Source organism: Malus domestica, chromosome 15 (genome assembly GCF_042453785.1).
Source record: "Malus domestica chromosome 15, GDT2T_hap1".
Classification (NCBI taxonomy): domain Eukaryota; kingdom Viridiplantae; phylum Streptophyta; class Magnoliopsida; order Rosales; family Rosaceae; genus Malus; species Malus domestica.
Window position 1 is genome coordinate 15,595,931 of NC_091675.1, and position 14,733 is coordinate 15,610,663.

Consider the following 14,733-nt stretch of genomic DNA (forward strand, 5'->3'; position numbering starts at 1 on the left):
TGATTCTTAAACCGCATCTTATAACCTTTTCACAGGTTTTCTAACCAAAATATAATCTTCCATGGATCATAAGAAACCAACTTTTAATCGACACGTGGGATTGGGTTGATTCTGTTTGAAAACCACCTCTGATTCCCTGTATCCTGTTGTTTTTGCAGGAACACAACACGTTAGCTTTCACACGAGCAAAATCAAGAATCTTTTCGCCTAAGTAATAACCAACCGTAAAATAAAGTAGATGTATTTAAAATATTATATTTTTAAAAATGTTGTGAATAAAAAAAAGTATAAAAATATATGGTGAATTTTAAAGTAAAAGTAACTATATGAGAAAAAAAAATTCAAAATATTGGAACACAGTTATAATCTACAACTGAATTACATATATTATAACACGTAAATATATTTCTATAGCGAAACCCTATTGTCAAATTCGTCATCTATGCATATTATATTATAATACAAGTTTGATTTTTTTAATTTGTGATAACTCAATCGCAATCTTTATGATTTTTGTAATTAAAAAATAAAAAATAATTAGGGTCTCATGTGCATGTGTAGTACTTTGCCCTAATAATTTAATTTTTTTGTGATCACACTTCTGCTTAACAAAACCCTAAGGTCCCGGTTTTCTCTTTAATAATTGGAGAATGCATGATAATTAAGCCATCGAAATCAACAAAACCCTAAGGAACCGGTTTTCTCGGCAGAAACTGGGCAAATTAGTAATTAAATAATTAATTAACTTCTATTAGATGCGGACTTAACAATAAAAATAGGCTTTTTTTTATTAGCACCTTATATATTGCTGAATGCACCCCACATTAAAATTTAATATAAAGTTACTTATGTAACCTACTATGCAATAACAATTTCGACCTTACAAGGTTTAAAGAAAATAAGAAATTTCTAAATACATCCTAAATTACTTTTAACGTATTATTTATCTTCTTCCACCATCAAAACCCATCTCACCCTCCACTCCATTGTTGAATAAAATTCTAACTATTGAAACTATAAACACGTTGATTGAGAAAAAAATTTAACGAATGGAACACGATATCAATATTTTGGAAACTTCACATGAGATAAAATTTCATATTTGTTATTGTTTTACTTATTTAATGACATCGGTAATTATTTAAGCTTGCTTTTGCTTTCCATACTACCCAATTCCATAGGAGGCCAACCCAACAACACCTTTTCCATTCTTATTCATCTTATGGGGTTTACTTTGGCTCTGTTAGGTTCCTCCCGGTTGCTATTTTTTAGCAGAAATCCTCTTTTTTGTTAGCAAAAGGCTTAAGAGACAAAGAAAAGGAGATTGGTTGTGATGACCCAATGAAATTCAAGCTCAACAGACCGGATTGTAGACTTCTCTTTTTAGAGAATGTTAGGGTTTTAATCCTAAGTCAATTTAATTTATAAAAAATGAAAATGAGTATTATAAGATTTAAAGAATGTGGGGGTGTATGTGGAAAATATTAGGTGTATGAAAATGTGAGGTGTAAGGGTATTATGAGAAAGTATGAGGGGTGTATTAAGATAAATTTTAATTGAAAAAGCAAATGTATGGTGTATTAAGTATATGAGATTTAATCAACAATATGTGGGGTGTTAAGAATAAGCCTAAAAATACTAATTTGTGAGAAAATGTGGGATTGTGGAGGGTATCATCATTTCCTTCGAATCAAGAGAATGCTTGATCGTCTTTCAATAAACGTGTAAAAAACAGTCAACCCAGCGGCAAGTTACCAACATTCTACACTTCTTTGCTTTGAATCAGAATATTACTAATCTTAATGCATTTTTCATAAGAATCACGTGCCACAATTGAGACTTGAGAATGGAGTGGTTAATTTTATGTCTAATCTAGTAGACATCCCATGATAAAAAGGTTGTTTAGCTAATTTTAATATGTATAATAGCCAAGGTAGGCTAAATTTGGTACAAAATAATTGTTCATCATTTGCTGCTTTTTATGCAATCCCTAAGAATGTTTTGCGATTCCGAGTTTGTTTATGTACGTAATATGTTTAGTGGGTTCGTTAAAAGGTCATCGTAAACATTGAACTGCGCAATTAGTTCTAATTTTAAAGTATTTAATCAAATCAAATGTAAACGTGATTTTTCTAGCAGTCAAGTTTGGTATAAAACCTAGCTAGGTGTGCTTCTGCCTTCCTGGTGGCTTTGCTTAAACAACAGATACTTCGTGTACTTTGTCTTCGTTGCATTAGACCAAAGATTCTAGACCTCTGAAAGATTACATATTTTCTTTGCTTAAACAACAATATATTAAGGCAGTGATTACATTTTCTTTTGCATCAAAAAAAAAAAAAGGAACTTATATATAGACATATATTTTTCTTTAAAAAATTAAACTTCTTTTATAGCTTTAATGTTAAGGTCTAGAATCTTTCAATGAAAATGTAATCTTTTTTTTTTTTTTTTGATGCAAAAGTAAAAAAAATTACATTTTCTTTTAAAGATTGTAGACATTAAACATTAAAGCTATAAAAGAAATTTAATTTTTTAAAGAAAAATATATGTATATATATAAGTTCCTTTGTTTTTTTGAAGAAAATCAAATTCTTTGATGTGGATGATATACATATATAGGATCTCTTATCACATGAATATATTCCGGTTATACTTAAGAATATCTCATTCATAAGGTCTTCCATTGTAGTTTAGGTGAGTGTGATACTTATATATAGGAATTAGGCATCTTGAGTTTGATTTCTATAACACTACTATTACACTAGTATGAGTTTAATTTATTGGTACCGCATCTTTGAGTTTGATACTTTGAACTCAAGAGTTCAATAAATTGGTACCACACTAAAATTTTCCTGCCCGATGCTGAAGTGTGATTCACATATGAGTTCAATACATATTGGTATCACAACCACTTTTTCTGGGCTACTATGAAAGGCCCTTCTCTCGTTGGGTTAAATTTTGATTCACAATTACTACATACATTAACTTGGTGGTGTATGTACATGACTGAGTCAACCAGATAATAGGATAATGAAAGTTATTTGTAAATGTTAAAGTATACTGCTGGATCTTGGTATGGGTTTACTAGTCACAGGTTGATATGCGGTTAACTCTACCGGGGATAGGTATGGAAGCCATTATGAGTATATATCCAGGTATGCTTCTAGATAAGGAACTGAACGTCACACCATAAACTGAATCCCTACCATGAGCGCAAGCATAATGAACTGGATCTACTGGGTGTATTGTACAACAATGTAAGTGAAGATCCAATTTTAAATGAAATGGATAAAGACATTTTAAATTTTAGCGACAAGTCTAATTAAAGTAACGTTGATCATTTAGTTGGCGATAGATACCTTTGAAATTGCATATCTGATGACACTTTAACACTTTTTTTCGTTAAGGATAGTAATAGGGACAATTATTCCATATATTTTGATATTGAAAATAAAAATTTTGAGATTGACAACAACCCTTTTTTTCTAAATGAACTAGAAAATCTTTTTAACTTGAAATGGACTATGGCATGGTCTTAATTAATATAATTTTTTAAATAATTAAAATAAATTACCACAAAAATCCACGACAAATCTTAAAATTATATATGTCAAAATTTAACCTAGACATGGCAAAACTGGAAAAATTATTGAAAAGTTTTTATATATTTTTTTTACGAAACCAAAAAGATTATGTGCATGATACGGATCAAAATTTAACCTAGAGATGCATACGTATGGATTTATTTGGTATTCGATCAAACATATCCTAATTATTAAGACATCAACGTCATGAACTAATAGCCTACTGATGACAAGAAAAATGAAAAGAAAGAGGTTGGTCCTACTCTCTTTAATCGCAGTCCGCAAGTTTCTCTGGTCGGGACTGTTCAATGTTCGCCCACCTATGATTATATACAGTAAAGTAAAAGTTGACAAAGAAATGTTAGGATTTTATAGCTTTTTATATATAAATAGTTCCATAAAATAAATATAAGCATGAAATATTAATTTTACGTGAGTACGGAGTAGGGACCTCCATGAAAATACAAAGATGACGACACAGAAAGAAAAAGAAAGATGCAAAGATGACGATTATTTCCAATCTGAAAATGTGAGTGAGACCTTTCCATCGCATCATATAGAGATATAAAATACTTGACAAAAAAAAATATAGATATAAAAAAGAACTTAGCACTCCTTTTTCTTTGTCACGACTCACGAGCAATACAGGGAATATTCTATGGGATAAAACATTTTAATTTTTTTTTAAAAAATTATTCAAGCCAACATAACAAAACTATCCACGCAGTGGGCATTTTTTACCCCTTATTTCTTTAATTTTTGAGTAAAAAAATATATTTTAAACAAAAATAAGTAAAGAATAAGATGTAAAAGAGTAAATTGTTACATGCATGAGCGTGTGGCAAGAAGCTAGTTGTAGCTTAAGTAAAAGTAGTTAAGGGTATGATTAATGGGCCAAGGTGGGATTAAGGGAGCACCATCATTTGTGGTGCGGGTTAGGTTTGGCTTTGAAGGGGGCAAAAAATACTGGATTGCTCTGTTTATATGCTACTTCAAACCATCCACCATCATTCTCTGTGTCGTCTAATCATGGCAAAGCAAAAAAAAATATCACTAAAGTAGAGCCTTTTTATTGGGCCCATGATACCAACTCCACATTCTTGATCATAATATTATATTTTTGATCTTTAGGTTTTAGGATATGTTAGTCATAAATCGAGAAAGAGAAAGAAAATGGGTATGGAACCAATAGCCATAGTAGTAAACATAGGGAAAAATCGAAATAATTCAAGTACCTCCTCCGCGTAAGTGCACATATCATAATTTCTTAACCTTTTTATTGGGCCCATGATACCAACTCCGCATTCTTGATCTTTAGGTTTAGGATATGTTAGTCATAGAGAAAAAAAAAAGGGTCTGGAACCAATAGCCATTGTAATTGATTCTAAGATTTTATTCTTAACTTTTCATGTATTAGATTACGAATTTAACGTGATATCTACACCTTTTTTTTTTAATTCAACACTTGGTATAAGAGCACAAGCAGTTAGAAATTCGTGAACATACGAAAAAATAAAAATAATTCTAGTACCTATTCCACGGAAGTGTACAAACCAAATTTTTTTGACCTTTCCGTGGTTTGTTACAAGAGTTATTGTGAGAGGGTGGAATCAAACATATGACCTCGGGTGAAGGAGTAAATCTTTTAACCAGTTGAGCTTCAACAACTTACAATATGTTGTGTCATGTCAAAAGAACTAGGCTTTACAGTTTACACACAACATTTTAGTCATAAACAGCTCAACCTCAAAGTGGCGTAATGAAATCCAAGAGTTGTTAGTGAAGACTTACAACAAACATGTTCTGCCATGAAGTTAGCAGCTACTTTTTGGAGAACTTTTTAATTGTGACGGGAACACAAGTGGTACACCACATGTTTTAATAGAAGTGATGGGAAATTTTATTTTTTAAGTTATTAACTTTTTAGCACACATATTTCATCATTTGTATGATGACACATAGTGTACCATCCCGTATACCGATCACATTGAAAAATCTCTCCTACTGAAGAATGCACGAGAGTGCAAAACGAATGAATGTGAATGAATCTAACTCTACTCTTCGCAACGGGAGCCGCCAATTCTTTATTCTCCAACGCACGTTCCCATTTCTTTGTCACAATTCTTACTCATTTATACGAACTCCATGCCTCCCTCTCAAAATCGCAACATATCACAGCTTTGCAGGTATAGCCAGAAAAGGATGCAACTTGTATATTTTCGGCACAGATGCTTTGAAAATCTAGTCGAACTAATTCTGCGAGTTAAGGTCTAAGCAGTCTCGTTGCACCAGCTCTTTTCAGCCATTAAGAAAACCGAAAACCTGCTTCAGGTTTCCTCTTGAAGGCCTGGCATTTACTACATATTTACAGATAGTTACGAGTCTTCTCCGCATTTCCAATTTTGTAATGCATGTATCACTGAAGAATCTTCCACCATCAAAGGTTCCTAATGAAATTGTCATAATGTCAGAAAATGCTCGAACAAAGTGTCATTACAACTTTCCTGGAAAAGAATAAATGCTGGTAGTGCAGCAGTAAAACATGAATCAATATTGAAGATCCAGGACAATAAACAAATATTTAAACCACAGACACAGAGAGAACGAGTCATTTACTACTACCAGCTAGCTTAGACAAATATGTGTAATTGAAAAGGGATGAGGGGGCGGGGATCATGCACTACGTCTAATCTAAACACCTCTTCAGGAAATAAGAAGCACAAGAACATCATCCCTTGTTTTGATAGAGAACAAGTTTATTTATGAAATAAGAAGATACGCTCAATGGTTTACACTCAACGAGAAAACAATAAAACCCATCAAATTCGAAGTCGAAGATATTTCTAGCAGTATAAGAAGGCATACCTCTATCATCAAATAATGAAGTCAAGATTGCAAGACATACACATAAGCTGATATCTTCCCTGGAATAATGAGGATATTGAGGATATTGGAAAATATTAGAAGACCCTAATGGTAATCCAAGAACAAAGAAAAGTAATAATCAAACATTGAAGAACATTATTTATTCTCTCTCTCTCTCTCTCTCTCTATATATATGTCGTATAAGTTTCATAAAGTATATTTATAAGAATGTATATCGTTTTCAACTAAGTTCAGCAAGGGCTAGTAACAGATCAACATGGCTATATCGACTCTTAAGCCTGCATTTGTACTTAAGCACAATCACTTCAGAGAAACTAAAAGTTCTTGAGATTCCATATATGAAAAAAAGAGCTCCATCCAAATGCGATGTTATGTACTGTGGAATTGTTTAATGGAATTAACTAAGCAAAGAGATGTGAAGTCTTATACCGTTATGGCACCAAATTAGGAGGGTCTTCCCTTCACTTAGATTCAACTTTGCAAAGTTCAGAGCAGAAGGGAGATTATTAAACAAGGAAAACCGATCAAACTTTGATGTCTGCCAAGGAAAGTGAAAAGTTAGTCGAACAATTACACAATGAAAATGAAAACAAGAATGTTATCCTAATATTCTTTTGAACTCACCACCATAGGAAGATGCATATATGCTTTAGCATTTTGATGAGAAGCAGAGATCGACTCTTGGTCCCAATTTAGTATGCAATTAACTTTACATACTGCAGCTGCAACGAATAAGGTAGACCGAAGGGTAAGCCAAATGAATTAACAAATACATAATGTTGTTGACATAAGCTAGATAGCAATGAGTAACAAAAGAGTTTTGGAAGGCAGATAAAATATGAACACATAACATTCACAGGCACTGATAAATAGAGCCAAAAATTAAGGATCTGGTTGAATTTGGATGCTAACAAACCATAAGTAGTTTTGAACATACCGGTTGAAGAAATCCATATTTGTGTTTGAAATATCCAAAGGCAACGTCAAGTGATGTGCAAACAATGAACCGAGTTTTCTACCAAATTCGGAGTGTTGACAGAAACCTGAGGGGCAATTTGTCCCCTTCGAGCACGATAAACTCGATCCTTCTCAACTATATCAGCTACCATCTGGTTACACAAAACAGGCCAGGCATTTATAATATCATAGGCATGATTCCAGAAGAGGGTGGGTGTTAAACCCCTTGCCCAGCTTTCTTCCATCATCGCCGGCTCCTGCTACGTAATTCCAGCTAAATTCTGAACTAGTCCTGTGTCGTACAACACCATCGGAGGCAGAGGTAGAAACAAGAATGATGGGTGTGAAATCCCATGATTCATGGTCCGGAAGTTCGTTCAACCAAATCAGTCTTTTGTGATATCCATAGAGGGCGCAACGGCTTTTTCAATAAAGAAGCAAGGGAGGCAACGTCAGCTCCGCTAGCTACTGACCGATGGGTCCATTCGTCTAATCGATCCTCGATAGAAGCCTTCTCTTTTTCTGAAAGCCAAAGAGGAAGATGCAAGGAACAATCCCAATCCAAATTGATCTGTCCATTATCTTCAGAATGTTCACCAGAAGTACTTAACTCCTGTTCAAAAGCAAGTAAATTTTAAGAATAAAAGGTCAATATTTTGAAAACTATAGAATTTGGGCAAAGATGGTAAAACATCGGAATTGCTCAAAGAAACAAAGCAAGCAAACTGACCCAATTAAGGGCATGTTTGGTACTACATCGGAAATGGCCAAGTGCAGTTTTAGACAACAAAAACTGCTTAAGACACAGTATGACAGAATGCGTTTTAAATGCACTTTTTAGTTTTATTAGTTGCTTCTTCGGAAAGCACTTCCAATGCTTTTTCAAGTATATTTAAAAACTTCAACATGTAAAACACTTCTAAACATATGTGCTTCCTTCAAAAGCCGTCCCAAACATGTTTATCACACTACAATCCAACTAGGACAAGATAAACTCACAAAACACATCAAATTCTCTAACTGTCTAGACTAATGCATAATTCAAAACTACGCCAAATTACTACATTTTTTCTCTTTGTTTTCAATTTCAACTCACCCCATCATTGAACAAATCACTCTGACGATCTTTCTTCAAACCTTATAAATCGCCCGATTCAAAACACATGTCCAAATCGGTATCGTCTTCGACACGCTGTCTGGAAATCGCTTCCCCTTCCGAGTCGCATCCACAATAAAGCACCCTATTTTCTGTCCTACCCAGTTCAAACAAAAAAAATTTAAAAATTAAAAAACTAAGAGAAAGTAAACAAAGGGGGTGTATTAAGGCCCCGTTTGGGATTGAGGTGATTTTAAAAAAAGCCACTGTGAAAAAAAGCTGAGGGTCATTTTTGTGTTTGGTAAACTGAAAAAAAAGAGCTTATTTTGGAAGCTGCTGTGAGAATAAGCTGAAAATCAAAGGAAAAGCTGAAGCTGCTATTTGCTGCTTTGAAAAAAAGCCAGTTTTTTCAAAGCACATGGAGCTACAGTGCTCCTTTAATGAAAAGACACACTATCATCCTGCTTTTTTTTTTCCAAAAGCACTTTCACAAAAAAGTTTACCAAACACTCTACTGGCTTTATTTCACAGCCGCTTATTCTCACAGCACAGCCGCTTATTCTCACAACAGATTTTTTTCAAAGCACAGCAATACCAAACCAGCCCTAAATGGAGATGAATTGTCTGCCTTTCTATTTTCATACTCTTCTCATTATCTTCTGTTTGTGTGATCACGTTAAGTCACGTCAATATTTTATATTCTTATTATTTTTGTTTATTATTTTTATAAAAAAATGTTTTATTATTTTTATAAAAAAATCAATATAAAATGTTGACGTGATTTAATCGTGACTACACAAAAATAGAAATGGAAAGACAGACAATCCACCTCTGTATTCAATTGAGAATTTGAGAGATTTTAATAAATTTATAAATCCATAGATTTTTACGGAGTTTAATTGATTTGTAGATATTCTATTTAAAATTTTGATTCAATTCTCTTGAAATCTCATGAGAAGATGTGAGATTTGTGAGTGTTTAAAATACACTTCAAAATATCTCCAATTCCCTCTAATTTCTCAACTTTTCCAAATTCTCTCAATTCTAATTCTAATTGAATACAATTGGAATGTTATAAACTTCTTTAAAATTCTAATTGAATATTCCCGGATTTCTATGAATTTTAATAAACTATCTTAAAATCTTGATTGAATACGCATTGAATTTCGAAGAATCCCTTCAAATCCTGATTGAATAACTCTCAATTCATTAAAAGAATTAAAAAAATCATTCAAAATCTCAATAATACAACCCCTAAAAAATATTGAACGTGGGGAGGTGCAAGGAGCTACGGTGCACGTTACCGGCAAGTTGGGCGACGTGGAGGTTGAGGCGGGACTCGGGAGGTGTTGAAGGGCCAGTTGTTTGTGTGGCCGTCGGTGGATTTGAAGTAACAGGTGGAGTGGAAGTTGGCAGTAGGAGAATACCAGAGGCCGGAGCGGAGGTTGGCGAGGAGAGGGAGGTCCGACCAGAGATGGGAGATTTCGCCGACAAAGATTGAGTCGTCGTAGATTGATTTAAGAGCGTTGAAAAGGGTATTCTGCCGTCGTTTTATTGTCCTCGCCGCCCTGCATATGCTAAGCTGTTTTGTGCTGTTGTCGTCTTCCATTGAAATCGGAATTTGGAGTTCAGGCCCTTCTGGGAGACTCTGTTTCTTAATTTCGTCGAAAATAGCGGCGGCGGTTGGGAGTTATGAGAGTTAGAACTGCAGCGGCTCAAATTAATGAGGAGTAGGATTCCTCCCTTCTTTTTTTTCCTTCCATTCCCTTCATTTCCCTCCCAGTTACAGTTATGTTACGTTAATATTTTATATTAATTTTTTATAGAAAAAGAAAGACAAAATAAAAAATATGAGAGAAGAAGATGAAAGAGAATGCAAAGAGAAAGGAAGAGGATCTTAGTCCAATTAATGATTGATGTACAAATGACATTAGTTCGAGATTGTACTGTAGAATCTAACACAACACAACACAACGTGACATAACGCAATTTGAGCGTGCTTTGGTTATTTGCAACCACGCCATGTCTTACAGATTAACATGATTAGTACTCAAGTACGCTCACGTCAAAAATATCCTATATTTAACGGACAAGGATTGTCTGCCCTCCTAGTTGTGGTGCCCTTCTATGCCCTCCTATTTTATGCGGTCACGGTTAAGCAACGTTAATATTTTATATTTTTATTGTTTTTTGTCTTATTATCTCATTAAAAATTTAATATAAAACATTGACGTGGCTTAACCGTGACCGTACAAAATAGAAGGGCATGGAATGGCACCACAACTAGGAGGACAGACAATCCTTGTCCATATTTAACAAACATGGATTGTACTAAAAAAACAAAAACAAACAAACATGAATGTAGCTGCCTACAGCAATATAAGTTTGAATTATTTTTTTCTAGAATATCGCTAAAAAGAAATATAATCATTACTTAATTGAAGTTAAAAATAAAGAATTTATTACAAATTTCAAGAATCTCGGATAATTCACACAACTTGAATGTTGTATTTTTTCCATATGAAGTTAAATAGAAATACAAGCCTAATCAAATAAGTAAACGTAATTGAATAAGCAAACCTAATTCCTCGAAGACAAGAAAACTTAGACCTTAATAAAATAACATAAAACAAAATATCAGCCCTCCTATAGTTTTCAATCCTTGACATGACAAATGATAAATTAAGGGAGATAAATAATGAAATCATTATAGTTCCACCTTTTTTCAAGTATTAGATTACTAATTTTAACTGTAACTAGCAGACACATATCTATTTTTGCTCTCACATATATGCCGGCAAGTGCGAGATATCAGGCATCAAATTTTCTTATATATTCTTAAAAGGAAGGAAGAAAGAAATGATGGAGAAGAACGAGCGTTTCAACTTGAAATTCCCACATCCAATAGCAGTTTTTTGTTAAGCATAAGTACAATAGCAAGATTAGAGTCAATCCATAGTAGCAAACTTTAGATATTAATTGCTATCCCAACCTCCATCAAATATCCAACACTAATTAACGAATCACTGATGGCTTTTAAGAATATTGGTTTCTACTTTTGGCAGCATTCTTGAGTACTCCTGTTTTGACAGATGAGGCTGGATTGATGGCCTTTCTAATTTTGAAGATGTTCCAAGCAGTGTTAGCAATATGCCCTGTCGTTGCAAACACATCCTCGGTTGTCTCCCCTGCACTCTCCCCAAACCTGCAGTTTCTCAACATTAATAGCAATTCAACTAACATGCAAGAATCAACTGTGTATATATATATAGTAACGGGAAACATGTACAAGTAGAACTGGTTATTATCTTTTAATAAAAAATAGAATCAGAAATACACTATTCAGACTGTAAGTCGTATATAAGCCCAATTTAGTGCTTTGTCATGTAGGATAGTGTCTCTCCAGTTCTATTTTTGATTAAAAGTTTGTAACGGGTACATGTTCTAATAATCGAAACTCTTCAAATGTAAAGTCTAACATTTTGCGTTCATGTTTGTATAATTGGCCATTATTACCTGTTGCTGACCATTCTAGTTGCAGCACCTGAGGTGGCAGAAAGAGCTTGTTTCTCAGCAACTTCAGCTGCATCCAAAATCTTATCTGCAGTTTGCAGGATGAACCATATTTCAATATGTAGATTCTTATATAGCCTTGGCAATGTGAAGAGAATTTTCAACTATGCATTCAAATGACGGCTAGATTTATATGTTTTAGATGAAAGAAATCATCATATATGACGGTCTACTAAATCCTAAAACGCAATGTATTGCAGAATTTCGACGTGAAGAATGTATGAATTTGAACTTACTGATGCCATCAAGTGAAGCCAAGAGGACCTCTCCCGGAACCATGGCAAAGAATGCCTTCCCTGCTTGGGAATTAACCACCGGACCCATCACCGATCCGGTCACAATACCAACCCCATCAAGCATAGATTTGCTCAGCTCTGATGTCATCTTTGACAAATTTTTCACACTGAATCATGGCAACACAAAAGATCCATTCACTTGAGAACTTTTCAATACACGCTCACAAAATAATGCAAGGAAAATGTGTTTAACCGTTTTAAGTTCACGTTGATTCCACTCTTCTTTTTCGCAGCAGAACTTTCGCTGCTATTACTTCCTTGTTCTTTGACATAACTTTTCCCCTCCACGGGACGAGCCAATGTCGTTTCCCCTCCTTTTTGGACCTGTTTTCTTCTCCCATCATACAAATTATTGTTAGATCTTCAAAAGAAATCAACCCAGATGATGTTTCTTATACATTTTACCATGTATTTAACAAATTGCGGAAATATTGAGATGAAACTGATCATTTGAGAAAAGAAAAAAAAAAGATTTCATTGATTCATTTTGTTAGATAATCATTAGACCCCAAAGCTAGATTAAGTTGTCACAGAATAAGCTAACATGTATCAAGCATACACCGTCCCAGACATACATGCAAACCATATAAGTGTTGCAACAATGTATGTCAAACTTAAACACTCCCTCAATCATGATTAAGAAACAAGTGAATGAACGGGCTGAAAGAATGGGGAGGGTTCAAGGCATATTTTTACAGTTTCGCACGTTGTGCAGTTCCTCAATTTGTAAAATCTATGATCATTGAAACTTTGTAAAATTGGGATTATAACTTGGGTTACACGTCGTACTGTTTTCAAGGTAAAAAGAATTATTGGCTTGGCCAAATTGACTAGAGTGGCGTGCTTTCCATACAAAGCAAAGTTTGAATTCTTGGCTCCTAAATTTTGGATGAGGGAAATAAACTTGAAATTTAGAAAAAAAGTTATAATTTATAAATTGACATGCATAAATTTCTTTTTGGATTCATAAAGGTAGAAATTTAAAAATTTTGCCTAAAAAAAAAAACTTGAAATTTTTAGGACATCCAATTCCTATGTTTAGATTATTGTTAATAGTGTCATTTCAAAATTTTCAGAGAGTTTAAAAATAAAAATAAAAATACAACAAAACTCAAATATGAGTGGCCACCTCCACCACCCACCATCATCCTCACCATAGCGGTTGCCGCCGCACGCCACCACATACCGTTATCACCCCCGCCGTTGACACCCACCTTCATCACTATTGCCATTATCACCGTCGTTGCCACCACCATTACTAGCACATTTCCTAACCATTATCACTCATTTACATACTAATGACTCTATACACACATTAAATTTTATATTTAAATTTCATTTTTTTAAGTTAATCAAAAAAGAAAATTCACGAATTCTAAAAATAAAATTTCATCATTTTAAAATTTCTTAGCAGCTTTAAATTTTCTCATTCAAACAATATTGTGTAAAATACTAAAATTATTTCACTTGTTCAAAAAAAAAAAAAAAAAAAACCTGATTGGTGTAAGCATTGCTACACATAAAGATTCCCCTCACAATCTGACCAGTCCCTCCTGCAATTGCTTTGGCCAACACAGTATTATAATCTTCAATCCTTGGAGCATACTCCTTCCAATCAACCCCCTTATTATTATTCTTGGTCGATGTGGTACTAAAGCAAGAGTGTTCTTTCAAATACGAATCCAGAAACCCCAAGTTACTTTCGTATTGGTCGGGAAATGTCACGCCGTAGCTCAGAGGATCGCCGTCTTTCATGGGGAGGGAGAAGAGATAGTGCAAAGCGTCGAGCTTCACAACCGGCTCGTCATTTGTCAACGGCCACTGAATTTCTTCGCCGACTTTGATTATGGTGGCGAGCGAGACGTTGTTTTCCAAGATGTTTTCGAGGACGAAGTCGCCGTTTGCGAGCTCTAGGGTTTCTCCTTCGTCCATGAGGTGGACTTTGCATCCTGGGATTCGGAAGAGGACTTGCTGCTGGAGGTTTTTGGGTTGTTGGTATTGCTGAATAGGGTTCTGTGTTTGGTACTGCGGCGGAGGTGAGGTGGGAGGGGAGGTTTTGGGCTTAGGACTGCGTGACCGACTGAAGCAACCCATTTCTATGCCGGGAAGGAAATTGTCTGTATTTGTTTCACCGAGGGCTTGGAAAGAAGATGATCGGGAAAAGGTAATGGGTTAAGAGGAAAAGTTGTAGGCGGATTTGATGCCTTGTCGTCCTCCAAATTCTCCACTGAAAGCCACACGCATTAATTACATTAACCCCAAAGAATCAGAATAATTACATTAACCCCAAAGAATCAGAATAAAGTTGTGTGCGGCTTTCAGTGGAGAATTTGGAGGATGA

General features: G+C 34.5%; 1 protein-coding gene, 1 non-coding gene and 1 pseudogene across 2 annotated transcripts; 1 reads left to right on the forward strand and 2 right to left on the reverse strand.

The window, feature by feature from the left end:
• The first annotated feature begins 1,323 nt into the window (after nt 1–1,323).
• On the forward strand, nt 1,324–1,417 carry LOC114821891 (small nucleolar RNA Z107/R87). Its single transcript, XR_003769728.1, has one exon. It is a non-coding gene; the product is annotated as a small nucleolar RNA Z107/R87 (small nucleolar RNA).
• A 3,786-nt stretch (nt 1,418–5,203) lies between these two features.
• LOC103400773 (uncharacterized) lies at nt 5,204–10,259 on the reverse strand (annotated as a pseudogene).
• Nucleotides 10,260–11,402: 1,143 nt separating this feature from the next.
• LOC103424998 (senescence/dehydration-associated protein At4g35985, chloroplastic-like) lies at nt 11,403–14,652 on the reverse strand. Its single transcript, XM_008363083.4, has 5 exons — nt 13,887–14,652; nt 12,586–12,716; nt 12,333–12,499; nt 12,040–12,124; nt 11,403–11,728 (listed from the first exon to the last, which is right to left on the reverse strand). The coding sequence occupies exons 1-5, from the start codon at nt 14,484–14,486 to the stop codon at nt 11,560–11,562; spliced, it is 1,152 nt and encodes a 383-aa protein (XP_008361305.3). The 5' UTR covers nt 14,487–14,652; the 3' UTR covers nt 11,403–11,559.
• Between the last annotated feature and the right edge of the window lie 81 nt (nt 14,653–14,733).

What these genes read in the sequence shown, in the direction of transcription:
- LOC103424998 (XM_008363083.4), bottom strand. Translation starts at nt 14,486, where the DNA reads ATGGGTTGCTTCAGTCGGTCACGCAGTCCTAAGCCCAAAACCTCCCCT. An exon ending in GCAATGCTTACACCAATCAG is followed by an intron (nt 12,717 to 13,886) that starts GTTTTTTTTTTT and finishes AGAAGAAAACAG; the next exon opens with GTCCAAAAAGGAGGGGAAAC. An exon ending in ACTAGAATGGTCAGCAACAG is followed by an intron (nt 11,729 to 12,039) that starts GTAATAATGGCC and finishes GAGAAACTGCAG; the next exon opens with GTTTGGGGAGAGTGCAGGGG.